Below are 22133 nucleotides of genomic sequence, written 5' to 3' on the forward strand. Positions count from 1 at the left end.
ACTTGCTCTGTTGCAACTTTGCAGTTGGGAAATGTAAATTATTCCATCGAGGATCCATTCTGAACCTTCATCAAATATTTGACAGAATTTTACAAAAATTTCAAATTTTTGCGGATAAATTGGAGAATGAAGATATTTGTTTTGTTTTCATTTTGCTGATGCAAACGATTAAGCGTTGCGGTTCATTTATATTTACAGCATCCCTCGAGGGGTGCATCTGCAAGCCTCATAAAATATTTGACAATTTTTCGAGGGCGCCAAGTGGAGAGAGTTTCACTAAAATTCAAATTTGCGCAGGTAGACTAGAGAAACGAAATATTTGTTTTATTTTGGTTTCGCTGTTGGAAAATGGGGATGGTTGATGACTGGAGCGGTGGCAAAATGGTGATGATGTGGGGTGGGAGTGGGAGGGTGGACCGATAATTATTACACGACTCCGCGAAGCAGTTATTGTCCCAATTCAGGGGTCGCTTTGCGGATAATAGCTGTGCTCGAGAGGTCATGTGAGCTTGACGTTCCAGCATGTCAACAACAACTATGCATCATGGGATGTCTGCCGCACGTAAACGCTTGTTCCCTTCCCACCCCGATGCTGGCAACCCTCTTTTCACCTGTGTCTATCTCGCTTCGCGTACGTTTGCTCAGGCACTCAATTTTCGGTTTTTGGCTAATATCCTGATTAGCGGTTCTTAGACACCCCATGCGCTATAAAATCTCTTTGCTCTGAATTTTTAACGTTTTGAGCCATTAACTAAATTTGTCAAGCCCTGTCGAAATGTTTGAATTTATAGTGTTTAGAAGTAAAGAAATATTGTACATTTTTTAAAAATATAAAAATATTTTTAGTAAAATTGTAGAAAAGAGAACAAATTGCGAAGGTGACTGTTGATGCTCCAGAGTGAGATAGACTCTTGTGTGTTCTTTGCTGTAGTCATTTTTACAAGAGGTTCAATTTTCGAAATTCCGCAGAGTTATTCGAATTTGCAAGATTTGCGAGATAAAGACGTTGTTTGCTTTCCCACGAATTCTTCGGGGCAAAATTGTTGTAATAAAACCATCCGAGGAGACGTTCAAAGCAGAGGCTTCAAGCTTTAAAGCGAGTCCAGATGGACCGTCTTCCGAGTCTCTTTCACGAAGTTACAACAGCTTCAATTTCCCAAACTTCGACTTTGACTTCAAGAAAGGGACACTTTGCGCATTCCCGCCGATGTCCCAATGTAAGTGCACTCCAAATAAAAAGCATACAAGAGGGCATTAAAAGTAGAGGAGCTTGATGCATTAAAGTGAGTCGACAAACAATATTTCCAACAATGTCATTTATCAAAACTTTGACCCTTTGACCTTTTGACCCTCCAGTCAAAACGACGAATATTCTTGTTGGTCTCAGATAATTGATGTGGTGCACATATTCCCTGCCTATATGCCTTTCCTATTTCGTGTAGATGCCTTTGTATAGTTGATTGTATAGTCGATTCTAGATAATTCTTGTATACTTTGGATCAGCTTCCACTAGAGATTTTAGGGTGTCATTATCAAATACAACTGGTCGTCCACTTCGAGACGTGTCAGAGAGATCATAATCACCAGCAGCAAACCTTCTGAACCAACGTCGACACTTGTTGACCTTCAATACATCTCCATAAACATCGCAAATTTTCTTTGTTGTTGCCGTTGCATTAAACCCGCATGAAAATGAAAAACTATGCAACGACGAATACGGGTCGTAAACAAAAATGATGCTTTTTAGAATATCTTGAACACAGGCTGTTTTACCGAAAACTTTAAAAGAATACGTGTTTCCTCTTCAACGATCGGTACAGAACTAAAGGCAACACAAATTCTTCGCAAATAATTGATTACTTACGGGTACACCTAATAGTACGATATCAGTAGCGTATAATTTTTCACGGTCGCCACGATATCTCAATAATGGATTATTTTTGTCGTTCAAGGACCGCATCAAGGTCCCCGAAAAGACTGTCGTTTCGGATTCAGGCGAACAAGTCGAGCCGATTCGATCAATTCGATCGAAGCTCGCCGAGCGAGCCCCGGTTCGGTCTCGAAAAGTCGCCGGTGTCAGGGACGGAAGCGAACGGTGGTGGCGTATAGGGTGCGCACCCTCTCCTCTCCCCCCGGGTGGCAAAGGGGGTGCAGGGCGCAGATGCCACGCGACTGAAACCGGAAGAGCCCGAAACGGACAGAAACGATGCAGTTGTCCGCAACGGCGATAGAATAGTGAGGCAGTGGCATAACGCGCATAATAACGCGCGCTCGAGGCCTCCGCGAAATGAGATACGGGGAGTCGAAGGTGTGAGCGAGACGGAGCCGGTTAGATAGACGGGAATAGATAGACACGGCGCGGTGGTGGGGTGGTGCCTATCACTCGGGGAGATCCAATACAATGCGAACTATTGTACCCACGTTCGCCATCCACTCCAATTCCTAGGGTGGAGATATGCAGCTAGCTCTCGATCCTGCACTCGCCGCGCACCCTGCATACGTGTGTTGGAACGTTGCACACGCGGCTATCCCGTGTCCCCGTCGCCGCCACCCACGGGAAGGAGTCGGGCCACTTGCGAGAGAAAACGGAGAAGGGCTCGGACACTGCCGAACGTGCTTTTATCGGTTTCAACGTACCTGGCCAGCGGGCCGGTTGATTAATGTCCTGATAGAATGTGTGAAAACATCGGGGCCGAAACGGCGCTTGTACCGTGTGCAGACACTGTTCCTTGATCTCCTGTCGCTAGACCCTAAAGAAGCATAGCGAGTAAACAAAACATCGACACCCAGTATTCTGGTACAGTCCCGTTCAGCAAGCCTTGCGACGGGCAAGGGCACCCGTCGATGCCCGCGGGCATAACTGAGGGCAATGTGACGTCGCGGGAAAGATATTGTCACAGATATTGCCCGCCAAGTCGATTATGCCCCGGGAACCAAATTCTCTGCCCGTACGGCAGGCCCGGGCAACTTCTTCCCCCATGTCGCTTCACGACTCCCACTACCAGTGTATCGGTTCCCCTAGTATCAACTATTTTAACATTTATGACTATTCTAACAATGTGTGCACGTGCATCTACACTCCACAGGAGTTTGGTGGGCGGACACAGGAGTAGGGGGAAGAGTCAGCTGTGACTCGCGAGCCGCAAGTTGCCCAGGCCTGCCGCACTGCATAGTCGTCAGGTCAAGACTTGTTCCCCCTTCCACCGCGCTATTCCCCCACGCTTCCGCCATGGCCCAGTCACGTGACGCGTTGCTTCTCTGTCGTGTGTGTGTCGCAATGTCACGTGACAAACCCGATACTGGAAGAGAGAGGGTAACTTTTTCCCCTCGACTGCCAATTTCTTTTTGTACGGTTAACGTTGAATGCTGTCACAGACGTTACCGTAGTTTGCTGGAGATAGCATCGGTTCGGATAATCGAGGTTCTATCGAATCGTGGATTAAACAAGTAATTATGATCCAAATTGAGTCGTGTTTGGACTCATTTCAATCGGAAAAATGCGACATATATGTTGGTAAAAGTTTCGCAAAGAAATACTAAAAAGTTGAAAATCATTGCAATCGATAAGAAGGGTCCCCCCATCTGTGTAATCAACAACGTATTAATAAACTATGATCGGCGACTAAAATCCTCAATCTCACTATATTTTTCACTCTGATATAAAAAAAAAAAATTACAGGCAACTTATTTAGGATAAACAAATCATCAATGGTAATTTCGTAAAGTTTCAATTTTATCGCGAAAGTTTCAATCGACCTCGGTTCAACAATTTGCCGCAGGATTATGCGGGATATACAGTGTATGAATTGTTCTAGCAATCAATTCTATGGGGAATTCGAAAGGATGGCCGACATAACTCCATGACGACAGAGCGGGATTCCATCGATAAAAGGTATCGTGAAAAATGAAATTATTCGGAAACCATTCGACGTCCGGTTGGAAACTGGAAAGGGAGTTAAGCGGCCTTCGTCCGGCAAATAATTGATGCGCGTCAATTAGATTTGTCAGGGTGATCGTCGTAATGAAATTAACAGGAACACCAGCCATAGACACGTACATATATAACAGGCGATAGATACGTATACGCTCGCGGAACTGTTTCATGTACAAGGTGTATCGTAAATCAACTGTCATACGCCTCGATCTCGATGCCAACAATTTTTTTTCGAAATCATTAAATAACACGGAATTGGAATCACTGGCGCATTTAGTCGCGCTTTTATCGTGAATTATGATTAATATCTGTTGTCTGAAGACTTCTTTTACTGATAACTTAATTATTAATAAACACAATGATCATGTTATGGAATTTATATATATATAAATATAAAATAAATAGTGTATATATATATATATATATATATATATATATATACACATTTTATAGCTCATATTGTAATTTACAGCTAAGGTATAAAAATTTTTGTAATGCATACATTAAAAGCAACTCATTTAAAAAATAATTCCGAAATAATGTATGCATATCAGTAATTCATCTATAAACTTCGATTTAAATGTAAATTTTGATCGATCTTTTTGTGATTCATATTTATTATAAAACTTTATTGAGAATAAATAATTAATATCATTGTATGTTAAAATTTATGGTTCAGCGCATCGATAAATGTAATTGTAATTTGAGTGCATTCGAAACAAAATAATTTGTAAAATTGGTAATTGAAAGTTAAATGTGTTCAATTAATTATTCATGTAATTATTCAGTTAATGGGTGGAGCGAGGACTCGCAGGGCACCTATTGTAAGGTGCACGTACGTTCATGCAGTTAGGTAGTCTCATGGCAGACTCGGTAGCGTGAATTTAAATTTTTCCAATACCAGATACCGTTAATTCCGTTGATCCGCCAGAGCTGCCGGAAATTCCGATCCTACTTTTTTCGTTAACGAAGATAACACGATCGCTCTGACTACTGCGTTAAGAGAACCGGCAATTATCGGCTACTTATTCTCTGCGACCTTCGGCGTCGGTCACCCTTCATCTCGTTTTAATTGTCTTCAAAAAATGCAATTAGCTCTGACAAAAAATTTTCAGAATCTTTGGAATCTCCAAAGAATTAATTTAATTTTTGTCCATTTTTCTGAAAAATTTCCCTTATAATTTTAATTAGGTATTTCATCGTAGATTGATTATTGAATGCTTCGCCTTCATATAAAAATCGGGAAATCCATTTTTCAATAAAATTGTGGTCGTTGAAATTCCACTTATTTTTTTTTTTAATATAGAAAGAATGAAACTGTTTTCAAAATTTCGACTCACTCGGTTTCTGCATCAAGGTATTAAACAAAATAAAATTCGCAGTCGACTTATTAGATAGCAAAAACTGTTTGGTCATCCGCAATGTTAATGACCCTGATATTTTGTTGATTTCTGATAAAAATAATCGGAGAGTCTGAAGAATTTTATCTAATCAGAACCACCGTAAGCTCATTGCTTACAAGTATAGGCCTTTTGAATACGCTGTTTATTTGTTATGTTCATGTAAATAATTCAGAGTACAAAGATTGTTTGTGTTTCTTCTTACTTCTAGAAAAAGCTGAAAATTAATAAAATTACTATTTGTTCAGGTCAGATTTTAGTCATATTTATCGAATTTTTCGATGCTTGAGAAACTATTGGTTTTTAATCATTTTTATGGACTTGCGCTTTATTATCAGACACAGACAATTGTGGAGGAATTACGGGCAATTAAAAAGATTGGAAATTGATTAGTTTGAATTTTTGCGACAATATACTTTTACTTAGCTTCATCAACCATTGAGATTTTCAGCTTCCTAGCTGTCAGCATTTCGAATGACGGGTTTTCAACTATTTTCAAAGTTCTCTCTGGCCGATGGGAGTGACTGTGTGCTAACAGGCACAGATGTATGGGAATTAACGAGACGAAAATCGAATCCGCCATTCGGAACGATGGCCGACAGTGGTTGCAAACTTGGAGGTGCTCGTAAAGCCAGAGAAGCTACCTCTGCTAGATCTTTTTCAGCTACAATAACTTATATTGTTAATATATACTTAGTAGTGATATTATATTTAATATACATCAATATAGTAAATATTTTATTTTGAAATTCATGAATAATATTATAATATCGTAACATATTATACAAAGTAACTATTTACATAAGTATACACTATTTATACCAGTATAAGTAATTGTATATGTTTTGTATATTTAATATAATTGATATATTTATTTAACTACTATATGCAAAAAGAATTGAGGTAGAAATATCGAATAAGATTAAAGAGAAAAGGAGATAAGAATACATAAGATAAGATACATCAGAGAGTATAAACAAATAAAAACACGTATCAAAAAATTTTATTACACATTAAAATAACCAAAGACATGGAACTGTTTCACAACTTGGATACTAAATTTTGCAATTCTCGTCGTATAATCTTACCAGATGGAGTTTTCGGTATGGCGTCCACGAACTTAACACCTCCCCTAAGCCATTTTTGTGGTGCTAAATTCCCTGAAAAATTAATTATTATTTGTAAACGTACATGAATGTTAGTTTGCATATTAATCGCATACTAATTAGTCGTAACATGATTTAAGAATTATTATTAGATACCGAATTAGAAATTGTTATAATTTGTTAATATATCTTACAGTCGCTAATGTCTTAAATGTTGATGCGACTATAAATAAACGTAATTAAAAATTCACACACCCACACAGAATGTCTGCAACTAATGATTGAACTTACTGTTAGTGAAGTCAATAATTTCAGCAGCCGTCACTTGACTGCCCTGCTCTCTAACAACAAAAGCCATAGGCACCTCCCCACTCTCTGGGTTAGGCACCCCGACGACAGCAGCGTCCTTGACATCATTCCGCGACTGAATCAGTGCTTCGATTTCGGCAGGCGAAACTTGGTGACCTTTGTACTTGATCAATTCCTTCAATCGTCCACAAATGTATAGTATCCCTTTCGCATTCAGGTAGCCTAAGTCGCCCGTGTGCAGCCACCGGTCCTTGTCGATGGTCTCGTCGGTGACCTTGGGGTTCCTGAAGTATCCCAGCATCACATGATCACCCTTGAAGCAAATCTCGCCGGTTTTTCCTAGTGGAAGCACTTCGCCCGTCTGTGGATTTACTACTTTGCAGAGCATGCCGCGCACCACGGGCCCCACGTTGTTCTCCTCGTTGCCATAGTCCCTGGAGCTCAGGTTAGTGACAACCGACAGCTCTGTCATTCCGTAGCCGTTGCGGACGCTTTTGCAGTTTGTTCGTTTGCAGGCTTCGTCCGCGATCTGGAAATTTTCGGGAATGTTTGCGGTGTTGTAACTTCCGGTAGAATGATCGGGCCGAGGTCTAGTTAGGCTAGTTTGAGAGGGAGTGGAGACTGAAGTTCTAGACGTATATGTTGATCTTTTGATCGGGAAGTGTTTAAAGTGGGGAGACATTAGAGAGAAAATTTGAAACTTTTTTAAATGTAATTCTTCAGATTTTGGAGAGAAAATGCTGAAAATCCAAGTTTTAATGTTAGGAGTTCAATGGTTTAAAAGTTATGCGTGTTTAAAATTGTGCGATTTTAAGCGCTTTTGACAGGTACGGGCGCCGCCATGTTGGCATGTACTCAGCGTCGCCCGGCATCTAACGAGCGGAGCCGCTAAATAGCAGCACAAGCACACGGTGATGTCGATAACGTAGATCTCCGCCCCCCTGCTCCACACGATCTCATTGGACCATATCTGAGTATATACCAATATGGCGGCGCCCTGATCTGCCAAAAACGCTGAAAGTCCCACATCTTTACACAGGCATAACTATTGAACTACTGATCTCCTTGGATTAAAACTTGGATTTTCGGTATTTTCTCGCAAAAATCTACAGGATTACATAAAAAAGGTTAAAAATTTCTGGTTTCCTGAAGTTTAGCCATTTTTCAAACTGTAGGAAGATGGTCTGACTACAGATTTTTGGACGAAAGAAACGTTGAACGATTTATGTTCCACAAGAAGGTTTGGGAAGATAAGGTTATGGGTGGAGACATGATGTTGTTTTGAGTGCACTCACATCTTTCGGAAGCGGTGCAGCGCCACACACAAGTTCCCTGACACTGCTCAAGTCGTACTTGCTTATTTGCGGATGTTTCGCGATTAGCACGAGAACTGGAGGCACTATAGGCATATGCGTGATTTTATATTTTCCAACCGACTGTAAAAGAGTCTCCAGGTTGAACCTTCGCATCAGGCACATAGTTGCAGAGGTCGATATCGTCGTAAGCACCATACTGAACGAATAGCCGTGGAACAATGGTAGGAAATTGATGAATCGGTCGTCTTTTCTGCAGTCTAGAACATCTGGCCCACTGTAATAATTAGTCAAAACATTTATTTGAATTAAATATTTACGACCGCTTGTATGAGTTATTAGCGACCTCGTGTCGAGGTTTATAATTTGTCGTGCAATTTGCTGTGTCCTAGATAGCATAATAAATTTTAAATAGATTATTTAATAGATTATTTTTTGTATAGAACAATATTTTGTATAACATACAGGGTGAGTCACCTAACGTTTGCACCTCGAATATCTTTGTCGTTTTCAAAGATACGTCATATGTCTTAAAGACAAAGTGATTGGTTCAGTAAGGCTCGCGCGATGCCATAAAAATATTTGTTTTTGTTATTTTTCTTTTTTATAAATCTCTAGGTCACCTTCAATTTTTTAAACGGGACCACCCTCTTTGAAATACCTACGATGATAGTCCTTTTTATTAGGAATTGAGTGACTATAATTACTCAAGGTCATTCAAGGTCGTTAAAATAACTTCCTGAATGTTGAATTTAGTTCTAGATTTTTTGTATTTCGATAAAAATGGAAGATGGCACCTAATTAATTTTACCTGCAGTTGCTAATATAAGTCAGGAAATTTTGATGAGACAGTGCCACACCCTTAGGGAAACCTGTCGTTCCACTGGAGGCTATGATAACTGCTACTCTCTTGGTATTGTCGTCGATTGGTAGTGGCATGAACGTATAAGGATCCACCGCGTCCTTGTATTTTTCTATCAGTTCGTTTATTTTTGGAAACTTGCTGTTAGTCGCTTGACATTCTATTTGTATTATGTGCATCTTCCAACTCAAGGTCGGTGCGATTTTTGCCATAATCGGCTCGCATTTCTGGGACACGAACATTACTCGGGGTTGAATGATTTCTAACATGTACCTGTATTCTCCTAAAACAATTATTACCACCGATATTGTTAATAATAGAACGACGTTCGTAAAAATGTTATATATTCAATAATAAAATATATTTTTTCATTTTTCTTTATGGAACTTGATATGAAGTAAAGGAAGACGGTAGCAAATCTCACTTTGAATTTTTCGGTCAACACTGTGTACCATGTAGCGGTAAATAATACTATTACAGTGTTTACTCGATATATGTCCAAAACACGGGTCTAGCCAGGGACATATATCGGCCAGGAGATACTATTCTCTGATTCACGCAGAACGTAGAAAAGGACAGCGAAGCTCTAGAGTAGCAGTGACAGTGGGGATAGTTCTGTGACTTTTATCGGCTAGGCATTTGCGACATATATAGAGTAAACACTATTTTTTTCTTGGGAATACTTACTTTCCGTGTAAGACGGATTCAAAGGTGCAAAGACACCTCCAGCAGTCAGCATCGAACACGCAGCTATCACATAATTCGGATGATTCTCACTAGCTATAGAAATTCTGTCTCCTGCTTCGATGCCATACGTTTTTAAGGCGTATGCCAGTCTCACGGTTGCTTCGAGAAGATACCTGGCCGTGTAGGATCTTCCAGTTTCGACATCTATCTAATAGTAATAAACAAGAACACACACTATTTATATTTGGTGCTTCACTAAATGATTTAAATAACAATTGTAATTATCCAATATATACATAGAAAATTTATTGTTCATTCTAACAGAAATATTTGGAATTATTTATATTAGAAATGTTTCTGAGATAAGAACAATGACAAAAGAATGACACTGAACTATGACCAAAAGTAAATATTATTTTTATTTCAACAAATTGTGAAAGACAATTCAATAGAAAATTCATTGTAACAGATTGGATGGTATTTTTAATCAATCCTCTATTGCATTGTTCTTTACAATCTAGTAAAAGTTACTTTTGAATAATAAATTTTATATTTATGGGGATATATTTAGATTAACAATTTTTATTTTAAAGACTTTAGTAACACATAAGTTAAATTAATTACCATCACAGTGTGGTTGAGGTTTTTCCGAAACATGCCGAGTATGTGTTCTTGTAGGGAAATGTTAGGGACATAAGGCCCGTGGCCACTGTAGAGGATATTGTTGCGTATCTCCATATTTTCTTGTCTTAAACTGTTATCGTTTATCTGAAACAATCAAAGAAGTATCAACGTTAATCACATAATTTCAGTGGAACTTAGAATGAAAAAAATCTCTTTTTTAATATTCATTATGATTTGAAAATAAGTATAATTAATATAGACACAGTAATCTCGATTCCTTACCCTATCTTGTACAAGTAAAAATATACGATATTAAAATTAATTGTGTTGCAAAATGAAAATATGCAATATCAGAACAGATTGTGTTGCAAAATGAAAATATGCAATATTAGAACGAATTGTGTTGTAAAATTCAAATATGCGATATTAGAACGAATTGTGTTGTGAAATTAAAATAAAACAATAAAATTGTGATGTAAAATTGTAAACGTAATGTACAAGCAAAAATTTTAATTAATTTGCCATTGTGTGCTTCGCAAACCGCTTAAAAAGGAATGAACATATTCAATATAGAATTTCAAACTGTCATGTCATTTGTTCAATTTTTTTTTTTATTATAGTGACAATAGTAAAACTTTCGTGAAGCTGATAAAATTATGAAAGTTACAAAACGCTATCTCCATAAGCCACAGAAAGGAATAGTCAGTGAGTTGACTGTCGCAGTTGACTTTGCACACTTTAGTGGGTAGTCCCAAAGATTCCAATCAAGGTTCCTCTCTATCAATAAAGACAGAGGGAGTTTCTCGCAGACCGCTTGATTGGTTCGATACTATGCGAGTTCCATATGTATTCAACCAAGGAACGATATGTGGATTCTGGATTTACCGGTGGTGTTTGCTAAAATAGATTGTTCGAGAAGGATCATGTTCACCTGCGAGTTTCCCTTGTTTCACAGAATTTCACCTAACAAAAGTTTCATTATTATTTATTAACTCGGGAAATAACAATTAGTTTGGAAAGAAAAAATATTCCATCGACAGGCCAGATTTTCTCGATTCCAATAAAAAAAGATTCAACTGGATACGGAAAATAGTTACCAAGACAGAAATTAATAAGTGCAGCCCTTTTCCATGGAAATGAGCAAACATGGTCGCAATTAAAATCCTGTATTCTGTAATTTATTTACATTTTTCAAAATATTGCAGAACAATTTTTACAATGAAAAAACCCGTTTACAGTTAGTTAAACTTTTCTGATTACGATAAAGGACGTGCCAAATTGATCTAACAACTGTTAATATTATATAAAAATGTGTAAGTGCAACCTGTGTCTTTATTAAGGTAACTAAAAATTGGGAAGCAGGTATTTTGACTGGTATTTTTTAAACAAATTGAGTGCCAGCAATCTGATGACTTAAACCACCCCTAATTTTCCATATACTATGTGATGTCATAATTAATTTTTATTAAAACCCTTCCTATCGATCCGAAATAGAGATCGATTTAGAATTTCTCTTATTACTAAAACTATCTTTTATGAATTCTTACAAGAAATTCAAAGGCCTACAATTTTTAAACAAATTCAATGCCAGCAAACAGATGACTTAAACCACTTCAGTTTTCTGTGTATACTAAAATGTACATTAACCATTTCTCTCCAAAATCGCCAATATCGGCTGCGAAACGCGAACGATTTGAAGAAGTATAAAGAGAAGTTGCGATAATTTGTAAGCCAGTGTTAGTTAGAAGAGCGGTGGTTGTAAATATCGATTTTCGACTCCGGCGAGTGTTTATCACTAGATCGACTCCCATTTCGCCGCGAATGAAGCAGTGGCCCGACCCGGCACTCATAATATTAAATTATCGTCAGCTCAAACGGTAACGAGAACTCGGGAAACTCGGAAGAAAGCTCGATATCACGGCGGAAACGTCGCGTTGACAAATTGTTTTCCTTCGGTATCGACTTGGCTGTGTCGCAGGGAACCTACGATGGCCCCGGAAAACGTTTTCCTTCGCGGGTCGACCTTTCAGTTCCATCCAAGCCAGGACCGTTCCCAATTTTTCCAAAATAAATGATTTTTCTGATCTAATTTCTCTCCTTGCGAAAGTACGCAATAAAATATTTGCGTCTGAAAAATTTAAATGAGATCTCTCCAGATCATATGACCTCCAGCTCATCCTTTCCAAGGTCATCGTAAGTCCACATCTTTTTAACCATTTTCCCAGCTCATTGTATGATCCACTGACTCAAAAAATTAAACTTGTCTATTAGAAATTAGTTTTCTTAAAAATTTAATAATTTTTTTGAAATGACAAAATACGGCGCTCGAGAGTAATTTTGTTATTGCGAAATATAAATAAACAAGGAAACGTGTCAGTTAGTTTTCTATAGGCTCTCCGAATGTATTTACTCAATAGCGTACATAGAGGTTTTAATTACAATATGTAATTAAAAAACATTTGTTATACTGTTTGTTGAATTTCTCTGTGAAGACGTTAGTTGCACACGAACGACTTCGTTTCACGCGAACAGCTTTTTCATTAATACATTTAATATAAAGTTTTTCATTGTCTTTCAATTTTGATCCAGCAGTAATATAAAACGTAAGTAAATAAAAGTCACCGTGCAATTTTGGCGGAGTGCCTCTAGCCCGAAGGCAATTCTACTTCGTTACCCAACTTTTAGCTAACACGCATAAGCCACGGCAGTATAATACACTCGCAGCAATAGAACAATGAGTTTTCATACAAAAATTCCAAAGAATACTGTGTCTCGCTAATAAACGAGCTTTTTTCAATTGAAAACTTTTCGGTATATTTTCTCGAACGTTGTTCAGACTTTTTTTGCAAAAATTTCGCAAATATGCATCTAACTAAAAAATGTCTAATGACGACCAGGTTTTAAAACATGACACCTTCGAAAGGGGGAGGGCAATATCTAATTAAAAATTGAATTTTTGAATGAAAGAAAAATTGTATGTTACACGACAAATCTTCCCGATTATTATGAAACAGGAATCAATACGACACGACTGATAGTGTTCGAGATAAAAATTTATAAGTTCAACCCTGCACATAAAGACACCCTTATGGAAAAATGGTCACGAATTTTAAGTATACAATATTATACACGTACATGAAGAATCTCCAAACCGTTTCAATAATAAAATTTTCGAGGGAAAACATATCTTCAGTTTTCAGAATTATCTTAGGTAAAAATGAATGATAATTCACGAAAGCTTCAAAATGAGACTACGTCTATTGTTGTATTATTCTTTTTAGCGATATCACCGCAATTTAAGTACCGACGATTTTTCTCAAACCGGAAATTCAGTGTTCAAAAACTTTTCGGTTCCACCGCAAATAAAACTGGAAATTGCGTCCGATAACATTATGAATTCGTGTTGTCATATATGATTCTTCGGGCATTAAAATTCTCGGCGCACGATTCGTTTCGCGTGGGCTGTATTAATATTCCTTTGGAGCGTACTCGCCGATGTGTATTCCCTTTTGAAATCCCATCGAAATCCTTCAAATATTCCTGGAGGATATGGAGCTGGTGAAACCAAGTAGGAATCCATTCTTCGGCGAGTCGGAGTGTTGAGAAATCGCTGTTCAGGCTCTGTCTTGACGTAGATATGAGATTGGATTGGAAATTTGTGCAGGACGTATAGGAAACGTATATCGCAAATGGTAGTGTGGCTAGCTCGATGTGTAAATTGTTTAGCGTGAAATTGCGTATCGACAAATGTAATCGATTAATCCAAACTTAATGAATGGCAGCTGCTCAATCTTCCAAATTCTATCCCGCTGTTTTCCACTGATTATAAACTAGCCGGCAATTACGAGCATTAACGGGAACTCTGTTATTCCTCTAATTTCTGTCGTTAGCGCGTAACGCGATATTCAATTTTATATTCGAACGGATTTGCGAATAACAAAAACAAATTAAGGGTGTTCAAAGTAGTGGCTTTCAAATCAGCGTGAGTTGATTGTTCTACTATTTCCTTTTCGTCACGAAGTAACTATGAGTCAAATTTTTAAATAAATGATTTCTTAGATCAAGAACATTTTTTTTAGTCTTTCAATAGATTGCATAAATATTCTCGAAAAAAAAAACAAAAACTTGATATAAACTTGGCGATGTCAAATAATTTTTTGTTTCTGGTCTGTATTCTATCGCTAAACAATATTATAAACAAAGTAAGCAACTTGGGAAACTTCAAAGTAGAGACTTCATGCTTCAACAAAAACTTAGGTGGATTTGTCCTACGATTATGTTTGATAATGTTGGAACAGGTTGAACATCAGGGTAGTGGAAACTAGAGGCCTTCGAAATAAGCCTAGATTGTCGTTTCACATTTTTTTTTACAAAAAAAAAACAATACATCAAATACTTCGATTCTATATTTTCAGAGTGAAATTCGTGCTATTTTATTAGATACACCCCACCCCCCTCCAACTTAGATTTTGAACGATATTGAAAATGAAAATTTAAGAACGATAAGATCGAACACGTGCGGATAAATGTATTGAATAAATTTCCTGTACATGCATCTTTACACTCTCAATACGCAGTTTTCTCGATATATGTCCACAGCACGGCTCTATCCATGGACATATATCGGCTAGAAGATGATACACTGCCGAACGCAGAAAAAGACAGCGAAGGCTGTCATGGCCCCTCACGGGGTATACGCCGCGGCAGTGGGGATAGTTCTAGGACTCTTATCTGCTAGATATTTGGGACATATATCGAGTAAAGACTATAATTGCAAATTGAGAAATTTAGAACACGTCAAATTGACAGGACTCGCAATGTGTAACTAGGCTTCCTAGGGTTGAAATTCGAGAACAAAAATTGCAATTATTTTTGTAATTATTGTTGCATCAAGCCAGTAGCATCGCAGTGTCTGTGAAATCTGATCGAATCGGACGAGGTATGCGGCCGCGATTTTTCGCGAAGACATCCGGGAGATAAGAATTCTCGCGGGTCACCGGCTCGCTCTCCGTTATCCGAACGGTGTTCGACGTGTCCGAGCTAGCAATGTGTCTCGAATATTCACGCGGGGCTTCTGTGACCAGCGGAAGAGGCGGGAATGCGTCCTCCCGAAATCACTGAACTGCCTGACCGGGAGTCGGTGTTCGGGGTTAGTTCCACCGTGGATGCGGTGCCAGGGGCGGATCGGGGCCCGGGTATGGGGGCGCGTGCCACTCTGATTGTTGCAGCCGCACTGGGACACACGAGCCGCATACCGGCGATTCTTGGCCTCGTGCGGCGTGCCTAGACACCCCGGGAATACTTATGACTTGTTGAAGCGCGCCACTCCGCGGCCCCGGAACGGCTCCTGCACACCGAACATCGAAAATCCGAAAATTTTTTCACTATTTCCCAAACTGTCGGACGAACGTCGCCTAAAATTTTGTTCACTCGTTTCCCCGTGTCAATTCTACATCTTTTTTTCACGTAAATGATCGCGTTATTCTGCCATTTACGGAACACTCGATACGAAACTTTATGAATTTTATATTTTTAACACGAAACACACAGAATGTCCCGTTTTAATCAATAAATGCGAACTATCTCCAGAAATATTCGTTATTTGAAAGAATGATTCAGAAGAGACTTTTTCTGTTTCGACGGCGACGTAATCCTGTGACTCTGTTTTCTTTGTATGTGCACGCTTGAAGGACACACGAAGGTCATCTTCCTTTTTCTAAAGGAATCGTGTAACTTTTTATGCACTATTCGATGCATGTCGGTATTCCGAATGGAAATATGTTGACCTGTTTGTGTCGAAAAACTACTACTTCGGGAGATATTTTAACCCTTTGCACTCGCAGCTATTGTAACTACAAAAAGGAAATATTTCTTCCGACCTAGAATATTTCCCTTCTATATATATTTTTTATGTTATACCTGCGAAAATGGTGCATTTTATTCATACAATACTGAAATGTTTAGTAATTTATTAAATACAAACAAATTTAATAATGTAAAAAATATTTTGAATAATATTATGAAAAATATTATGAAACAATTTTTAGTGGCACCTTACAGTCGCCATTCGACTGCTAAGGGATAATTCGAATATTGCGAATCCCTATTGCGATAAGTGTGTACAGTCGCGAGTAGTATTCTATGACGCGCGGCCACAGTTTGTTTATAGAACGTAGAGTATAATGATATAACTGCAACAACTTATATCTTCAACTTTTTGGGGGGGTAACTTTCAGGGTGCAAGGGGTTGATTTTAATTTAAATATTCAAATACGTTCATCGTCCTACCATTTTGTCCCGCAGACAAATGGCTGGAGATGCGGTAGCCGAAAAATCAGATACACCCGTTCGAGTTGGTTAAAACCCGTCCAAGTGGATACCCAGCTTTCCTTTTCTTCGAGATCCATTGCGAGCCCGGTCGAGTAAATTCGGCTCTTCTCGCGCAGGTTCTTCTCACCCCCGCCCTCCCCCGGTTTGCAGCTCGCCCTCCCTTCCGGCGGCACGGAGACGCGCAGCGTTGCCCGGTGAAATATCCTTTCGCCTTACCCCACCTTCGCAGCCACGCTCAGCCAGCCACTCCGCTTCGCTATTATCTTAAGTAAACAGGCTACCTGCGCGCCCCCGGAATTCCAGATAAAGTCACATGTTATCAAAATCCCGAGGCAGCCTCGAGCGGGCCGCCGCGTTTGCATCGCACCGGTACCACCCCCCGCGAGTCACCCACCTACCAACCATCCCCCTTTTCCACCCTCCGCGTCGTTCCAGAGAGGGATGCCAGCTCTCGTTATTCCGTTAAGTCGAGGCCTTACGTTAATGCGAGCGAAAGAGCAAAAAGTCGAACGCGCGAAACGTTTTGACGTTGAAAACTCTCTTCTCCGTTTCCGGGCGAACTGTTTTCGATTTCTTGCTGGAGAATTTGTTATAACGAGCCTAGCTGGATTGTTGCGCGATTTCTTTTTACGGAATCAACTTATTTTTCGGAGCTTCTCGAGGATCCTTGAATATCGAATTTTTGAGAAAAGGAACTAGGGCGGGGGATCCGATTGCTGTGGGGGTACGAATTACTGTGCCTACATTAATTATACTTGTTTTCGAAGCATAATGAATATATTAAAGATATATTTTTTGATTATATGTTGACTGATTCTAATGAAAAAAATTTAATATATCTTTTTGAATATCAGTTATGTCTTAAAAATAAATATAATTAATACAGGCACAGTAATGGGGTCCCTTCTCCCGTTTTCTTTTTATTGTAACCACGAGTACAATATAATTTGGCATTCGCAATTTTCCACGTGTAAGATATATGTCAGTTAGCTCACAGTTGAAGTAGCTCATTCTGATGCAACACGTCATCAGGAATTATTTAGAATAATCCTCCTCCGTTGAACGTAGCTTCCGTGCTAATTGCTTCTATCATAATGCTATGTAATATTCGCACCGTACTCGAACGATTCGGAAAAATGTACTCGTGTCCATTTCTACGAGATTGTTGCGATGAGAAATAAAATAATTATTTTCTGCCCCCGATGAACGTGATAAAATAATTAAAAGAGTTTTTCGGGGCAAGAGGAGAGAAAGGTACGGAACATTTCGGAATACAGTGAATGCTCGATATATGTCAAGAACACTCGCCTGCGACATATATCGTGCAGGAGACATACCCGAGCCGTGATATATCCCGCGGTAGAGGGGATAATTCCGCGACGTTTATCATCGAGGCCTTGGCGACATATATAGAGAAAATCACTGTAGTGCTTAGGACGAAGAGAGGTATTTTCGGTATCGACCGAGGATGGTTGCGAGAGTATGAATTTTCTGAAAATGGTAGTTGCATGTCCGCTGTCTCGATCTAGGGCATTTGCGCGAAGGTGCCGCGCAGAGCGCTTCCCTTTATCCACTTAGTCTGCAGGGAGTCGTCAAGTACAAGCTAAATACTACTACTTCGAGAATGAAATTTCACATCAGAGACTGTCAGACACTATTACGTATCATAATTCCCTCGACCCCTCGCGCAGCCTCTTGAAAGCGCTTTTTGAGCGAAGACGCGACCGTCCGATAACTATACAGTTATACGGGGTGTATTACTCCGCTGACAGGGGATGCGAAATCATTCCCCGACCGTAATCGCCATAGACTGTGTCTATTTTTTACGCACTTCGACAAATTCCTACGATATTCTCGATTTACGTCGAATTTTGCCTGCACCCCGGAGCCCGGGTCCACGTTGACCCGGGGTATTAAAATCGTGATTTGATTACTCTATGTCTGGTGACTAAATTGAACGAATGAAATGTCACATTGGCAACTACAGAGGGACAAGTGGATCTACAAAAATTATTTTAAAAATGTGTTCGAAGAAGATAAATAAACCCTAGGAAATATTAATTTTATAGTTGTGAGAAAGGTCCGCCGTGCGAGGGTTAAAACGAGCCTAGGTGGATGGTTCTCCGATTTTCTCTCGCATAGTGACGATGCTTGAAACACCGTCGATCTTCAACCCTTGAATCTCCAAAAATCCAATTATTGTCCTTGAAAGAGTGTGCGAAACGACAATGTCACACTATTCGATACTCGGAACGATATTAATAGAAAGCCTTCGAAGATTTCCTACAAGATCCCATCGTAGCCACACCTGAAGAGAAGGAGGAAGAAGGCTCGACTAGTAGGGGTAGCTGGAGGGTAGCTGGAGGGTTGCTTGGCCGCAGCTCAACGCCGGAAGAGGCTAAGGGTAAGAGCGGAAGAGTGAAATAGACGGGGTGAGATTCTCTCTCGGGCCGGGGGTACAAGAACTTCATTTTCCGAGCCATTACACCCCATCCCACCCCCGTGCTATCCGGCAAACCCCTTTACCCCTTTAAATTAATTTATATCGAAATTTTAAATGACATTCATCGAGCCGAACAATAAATAACACTACCGGCCCCGGGGAAACGGCACCGCGTTAGTGACGTCGACCCAGCTTTTTCAACGAGCCACTGTTATGCCCTGAATTTCCATCCCTTCCCCCTCCCCTACCCTACACTGCCACCCACCCCTTCTCCCGTAGCCTCGGCGAAAATTCCTGCGAAAATTGCAGGGACGAGTTTGTTAATGCACGGTCGATACCTTGCGTCGACCCTCGCTCTGCGATTGTCTTTGCTCTTCTCACCCCATAACTCCCTCTTAGTTTGTTTGCGATCAACAATTTATTGTCAACGATTAAAACGAGAAATTTTTCTTTTGCCAAAATAATACGAGGCTCGTGAGAAATACTGGTTTAAATGTGAAGAAATTAATTTTCGGAATTTATATTTCATTAAAAAGTTTTCACGAACAATGTTTATTTAGTTATTCGGTTATCTATTTGTCAAGGGAATGGACATCTCGCACAAATTTCGAGAGGTTTTCGTAAACGTCTACAAATTTATATAAACGGAAATTGGCAAATTGTGGAATATATTTTTCAAGATTTTTACAAACAAAAATATACAAGTTTTTAGGTTGCAATTGTTAAAGATAAATAAAGATAGAGAAATTTGTACATTAATTTGTTTAAAGATTCTTACGAATAAGAGCATAATATATTACTAGTCATTCAGATTAGTTAAAATAGTCCGTTTATGGTTAAATGCTGATAAGGAATTGCTGATGAAACAATTCTGTTTTATGCAGAATCGTTGATTATTTTGCAAATTCAATCGTGACATAGCATTTCATGACAGATGTTGTTTACACTTTACTGTACGAAGTATGCATAACGATATTTGATCGAGGTTACATTTTTTAAAAATATTTTTTTAAAAATATAATTTTTGTTAAGTACGCATTATTGTATGGGAGTGGATAAGTGGAATTCCAAGACATAGTTTCAATGTTAAGGGTACCCAGGAAATTATGATTCCTATCTAATCTAATCATCGGCAGTTAAACTTCACGTGTAGAAGTCATGCGGAGACTACGCATGACCTGCATAATCAAAACAAATACGATAACAATAGCATTAGACCGATAGCGGTCAACCTAATCAAATCCGTGATTTTTGAAGAAAGTATTAAGAAAAAATTTAATATAAACGATTAATAATATTTAAAAATCTAAACAAAAATAATAAAATGGTTAATATGAAATTTATAAATAACGAAACTAGTTCTATGATGCACCTTTTATAACTGAATGATCAGTAATAGATATGGTGCATCAACTAGACAATAAATTTATATATTAACTATTCTTATTACTAATTAACATATTAATAATGAAATTAGTTTTTTATAGCAGATTTTATTAACTAAGGAATTAATAATAAATTTTTGACATCTCGCAATGAAAATGAAACCATTTATTTACAATTTTTTACTGTTAGTTAAAATATTAATAATTAAACTACCATTTAAATTTATTTTTCACAAATTGGAAGCACGGTAGTTAGAAGTATAGATAATAGAACGTGTATTTTCTTCAATAATAAGTGAATTTGTTTCCCATATCTGTTCTATAACATAATATATATTTGGAGGATTATTACATGTAGATCTTTAATCTATAAATCTACTGTAAATTTATTCACTAAACAAATTTTTTAGTTTTTGCAAATCTTCAATATCAAAATACTCTCTAATTTTTATAATGTCAACATCGTGCGCCAAGTATATGATATTTTACATGTACATTAAAAATTTAATAAAAATGTTGGTGGCTTATATTTTTCTTCTGGACTGCAGATAATTTTAAAGTTCGTCTATTTGATTTTGCTCCGAATGAATTTTGAAGTTCGTGACCTTAGATGCTAATGCTGCTGCAGAAAACTTCAAAGAAAAAATTCAAACAATCATTTAGTTGTAAACAATTTTGAACTTTAAAGGAGAATGAAAGAGATGAATAACTGAAGCAAATGGAAATAGTATTAAAAGTCTTGTATAATGAGATGTAAAATAATGCGGCAATCATTATACATATAGTTCCTTTTAATTTTGAACTTCAGCTATTTTAATCGGTTTTCAATAGACTCAACTTTGAAACACAAAATTAAGAAATATAAAATCGCCATAAACACTTACAATGCTCGATGTCTGGCCGTTTGCAAATCAGCTGATATCAGTCAGATAAACTCAATGATGTACGGAGGCTCGTACTTTTCCAGTGCAGCACTCGCGAGTAAATGCGGCCGGTTTGTAACGAATACTAAAGAAGTAATACTTACGCAATATTCTTTGCTTCACGCTTAGGCGAACGCCAGACCGTGCTGCTTCCCTCTCCACAGTCACATGACGTAAAGTGCGACGGGACGTATCTTCAAAAGGGGCATAGCAGCCAACTGGAATGTTATGCAGTTCTTGTAAAACTGTTAAGAAGTATTTTTTACTCTGAAGGTCAATGTCGAATTACTTTGCATTATGCTAATTCAGATTAAACGATATAGAATACCTCCAAAACATTGAATCCTCCAATAAGCACATTTTTTAGTAAAATCAATTTTTTGGTTCAATTGAAATGCTTTGCAAGTTTTAAAATTTAATTTCAAAAAATTTAATTGTTCATAAAGGTCGCATTAACCGCAAAAGTCTTTAGCGACCACATTTGATTTATTTAATATTTACAAAGTTTTTGTGTGAGTATGACTTACACACTGACTTAACACACTGACTTTATACAGGGTGGACTTTGTATAAGGTGTTTCAAAAATATGGGATCACCAAAGCAAGCATACTTATTGATCTAAAATGCCAGTTAGAAAGTTTTAATAATTCACATCGTTATTTTAGTAATATTGAGATCGAAGGTTTTTGTATGACTATGTGAGGACTAATGTACAGAGTGTTTCAAAAATATGGGATCACTAAAATAAGCACACTTTTTGAGTCAAATGCAAGTTAGACAGTTTTAATAATTTACATTGCTATTTCATTAATATTG

General features: G+C 38.3%; 1 protein-coding gene across 1 annotated transcript; it reads right to left on the reverse strand.

The window, feature by feature from the left end:
* Positions 1-6321: 6321 nt before the first annotated feature.
* LOC143358638 (luciferin 4-monooxygenase) lies at positions 6322-21418 on the reverse strand. Its single transcript, XM_076795931.1, has 7 exons — positions 21278-21418; positions 10236-10379; positions 9612-9819; positions 8874-9207; positions 8045-8339; positions 6732-7278; positions 6322-6494 (listed from the first exon to the last, which is right to left on the reverse strand). Exons 2-7 carry the CDS (start codon positions 10347-10349, stop codon positions 6376-6378), a joined length of 1617 nt encoding a protein of 538 aa, XP_076652046.1. The 5' UTR covers positions 10350-10379; positions 21278-21418; the 3' UTR covers positions 6322-6375.
* Between the last annotated feature and the right edge of the window lie 715 nt (positions 21419-22133).

Source organism: Halictus rubicundus, chromosome 11 (assembly GCF_050948215.1).
Source record: "Halictus rubicundus isolate RS-2024b chromosome 11, iyHalRubi1_principal, whole genome shotgun sequence".
Taxonomy (NCBI): domain Eukaryota; kingdom Metazoa; phylum Arthropoda; class Insecta; order Hymenoptera; family Halictidae; genus Halictus; species Halictus rubicundus.

What these genes read in the sequence shown, in the direction of transcription:
- LOC143358638 (XM_076795931.1), bottom strand. Translation starts at nt 10,349, where the DNA reads ATGGAGATACGCAACAATATCCTCTACAGTGGCCACGGGCCTTATGTC. An exon ending in ACCTCAACCACACTGTGATG is followed by an intron (nt 9,820 to 10,235) that starts GTAATTAATTTA and finishes TATTACTATTAG; the next exon opens with ATAGATGTCGAAACTGGAAG. An exon ending in GAATCCGTCTTACACGGAAA is followed by an intron (nt 9,208 to 9,611) that starts GTAAGTATTCCC and finishes TAATTGTTTTAG; the next exon opens with GAGAATACAGGTACATGTTA.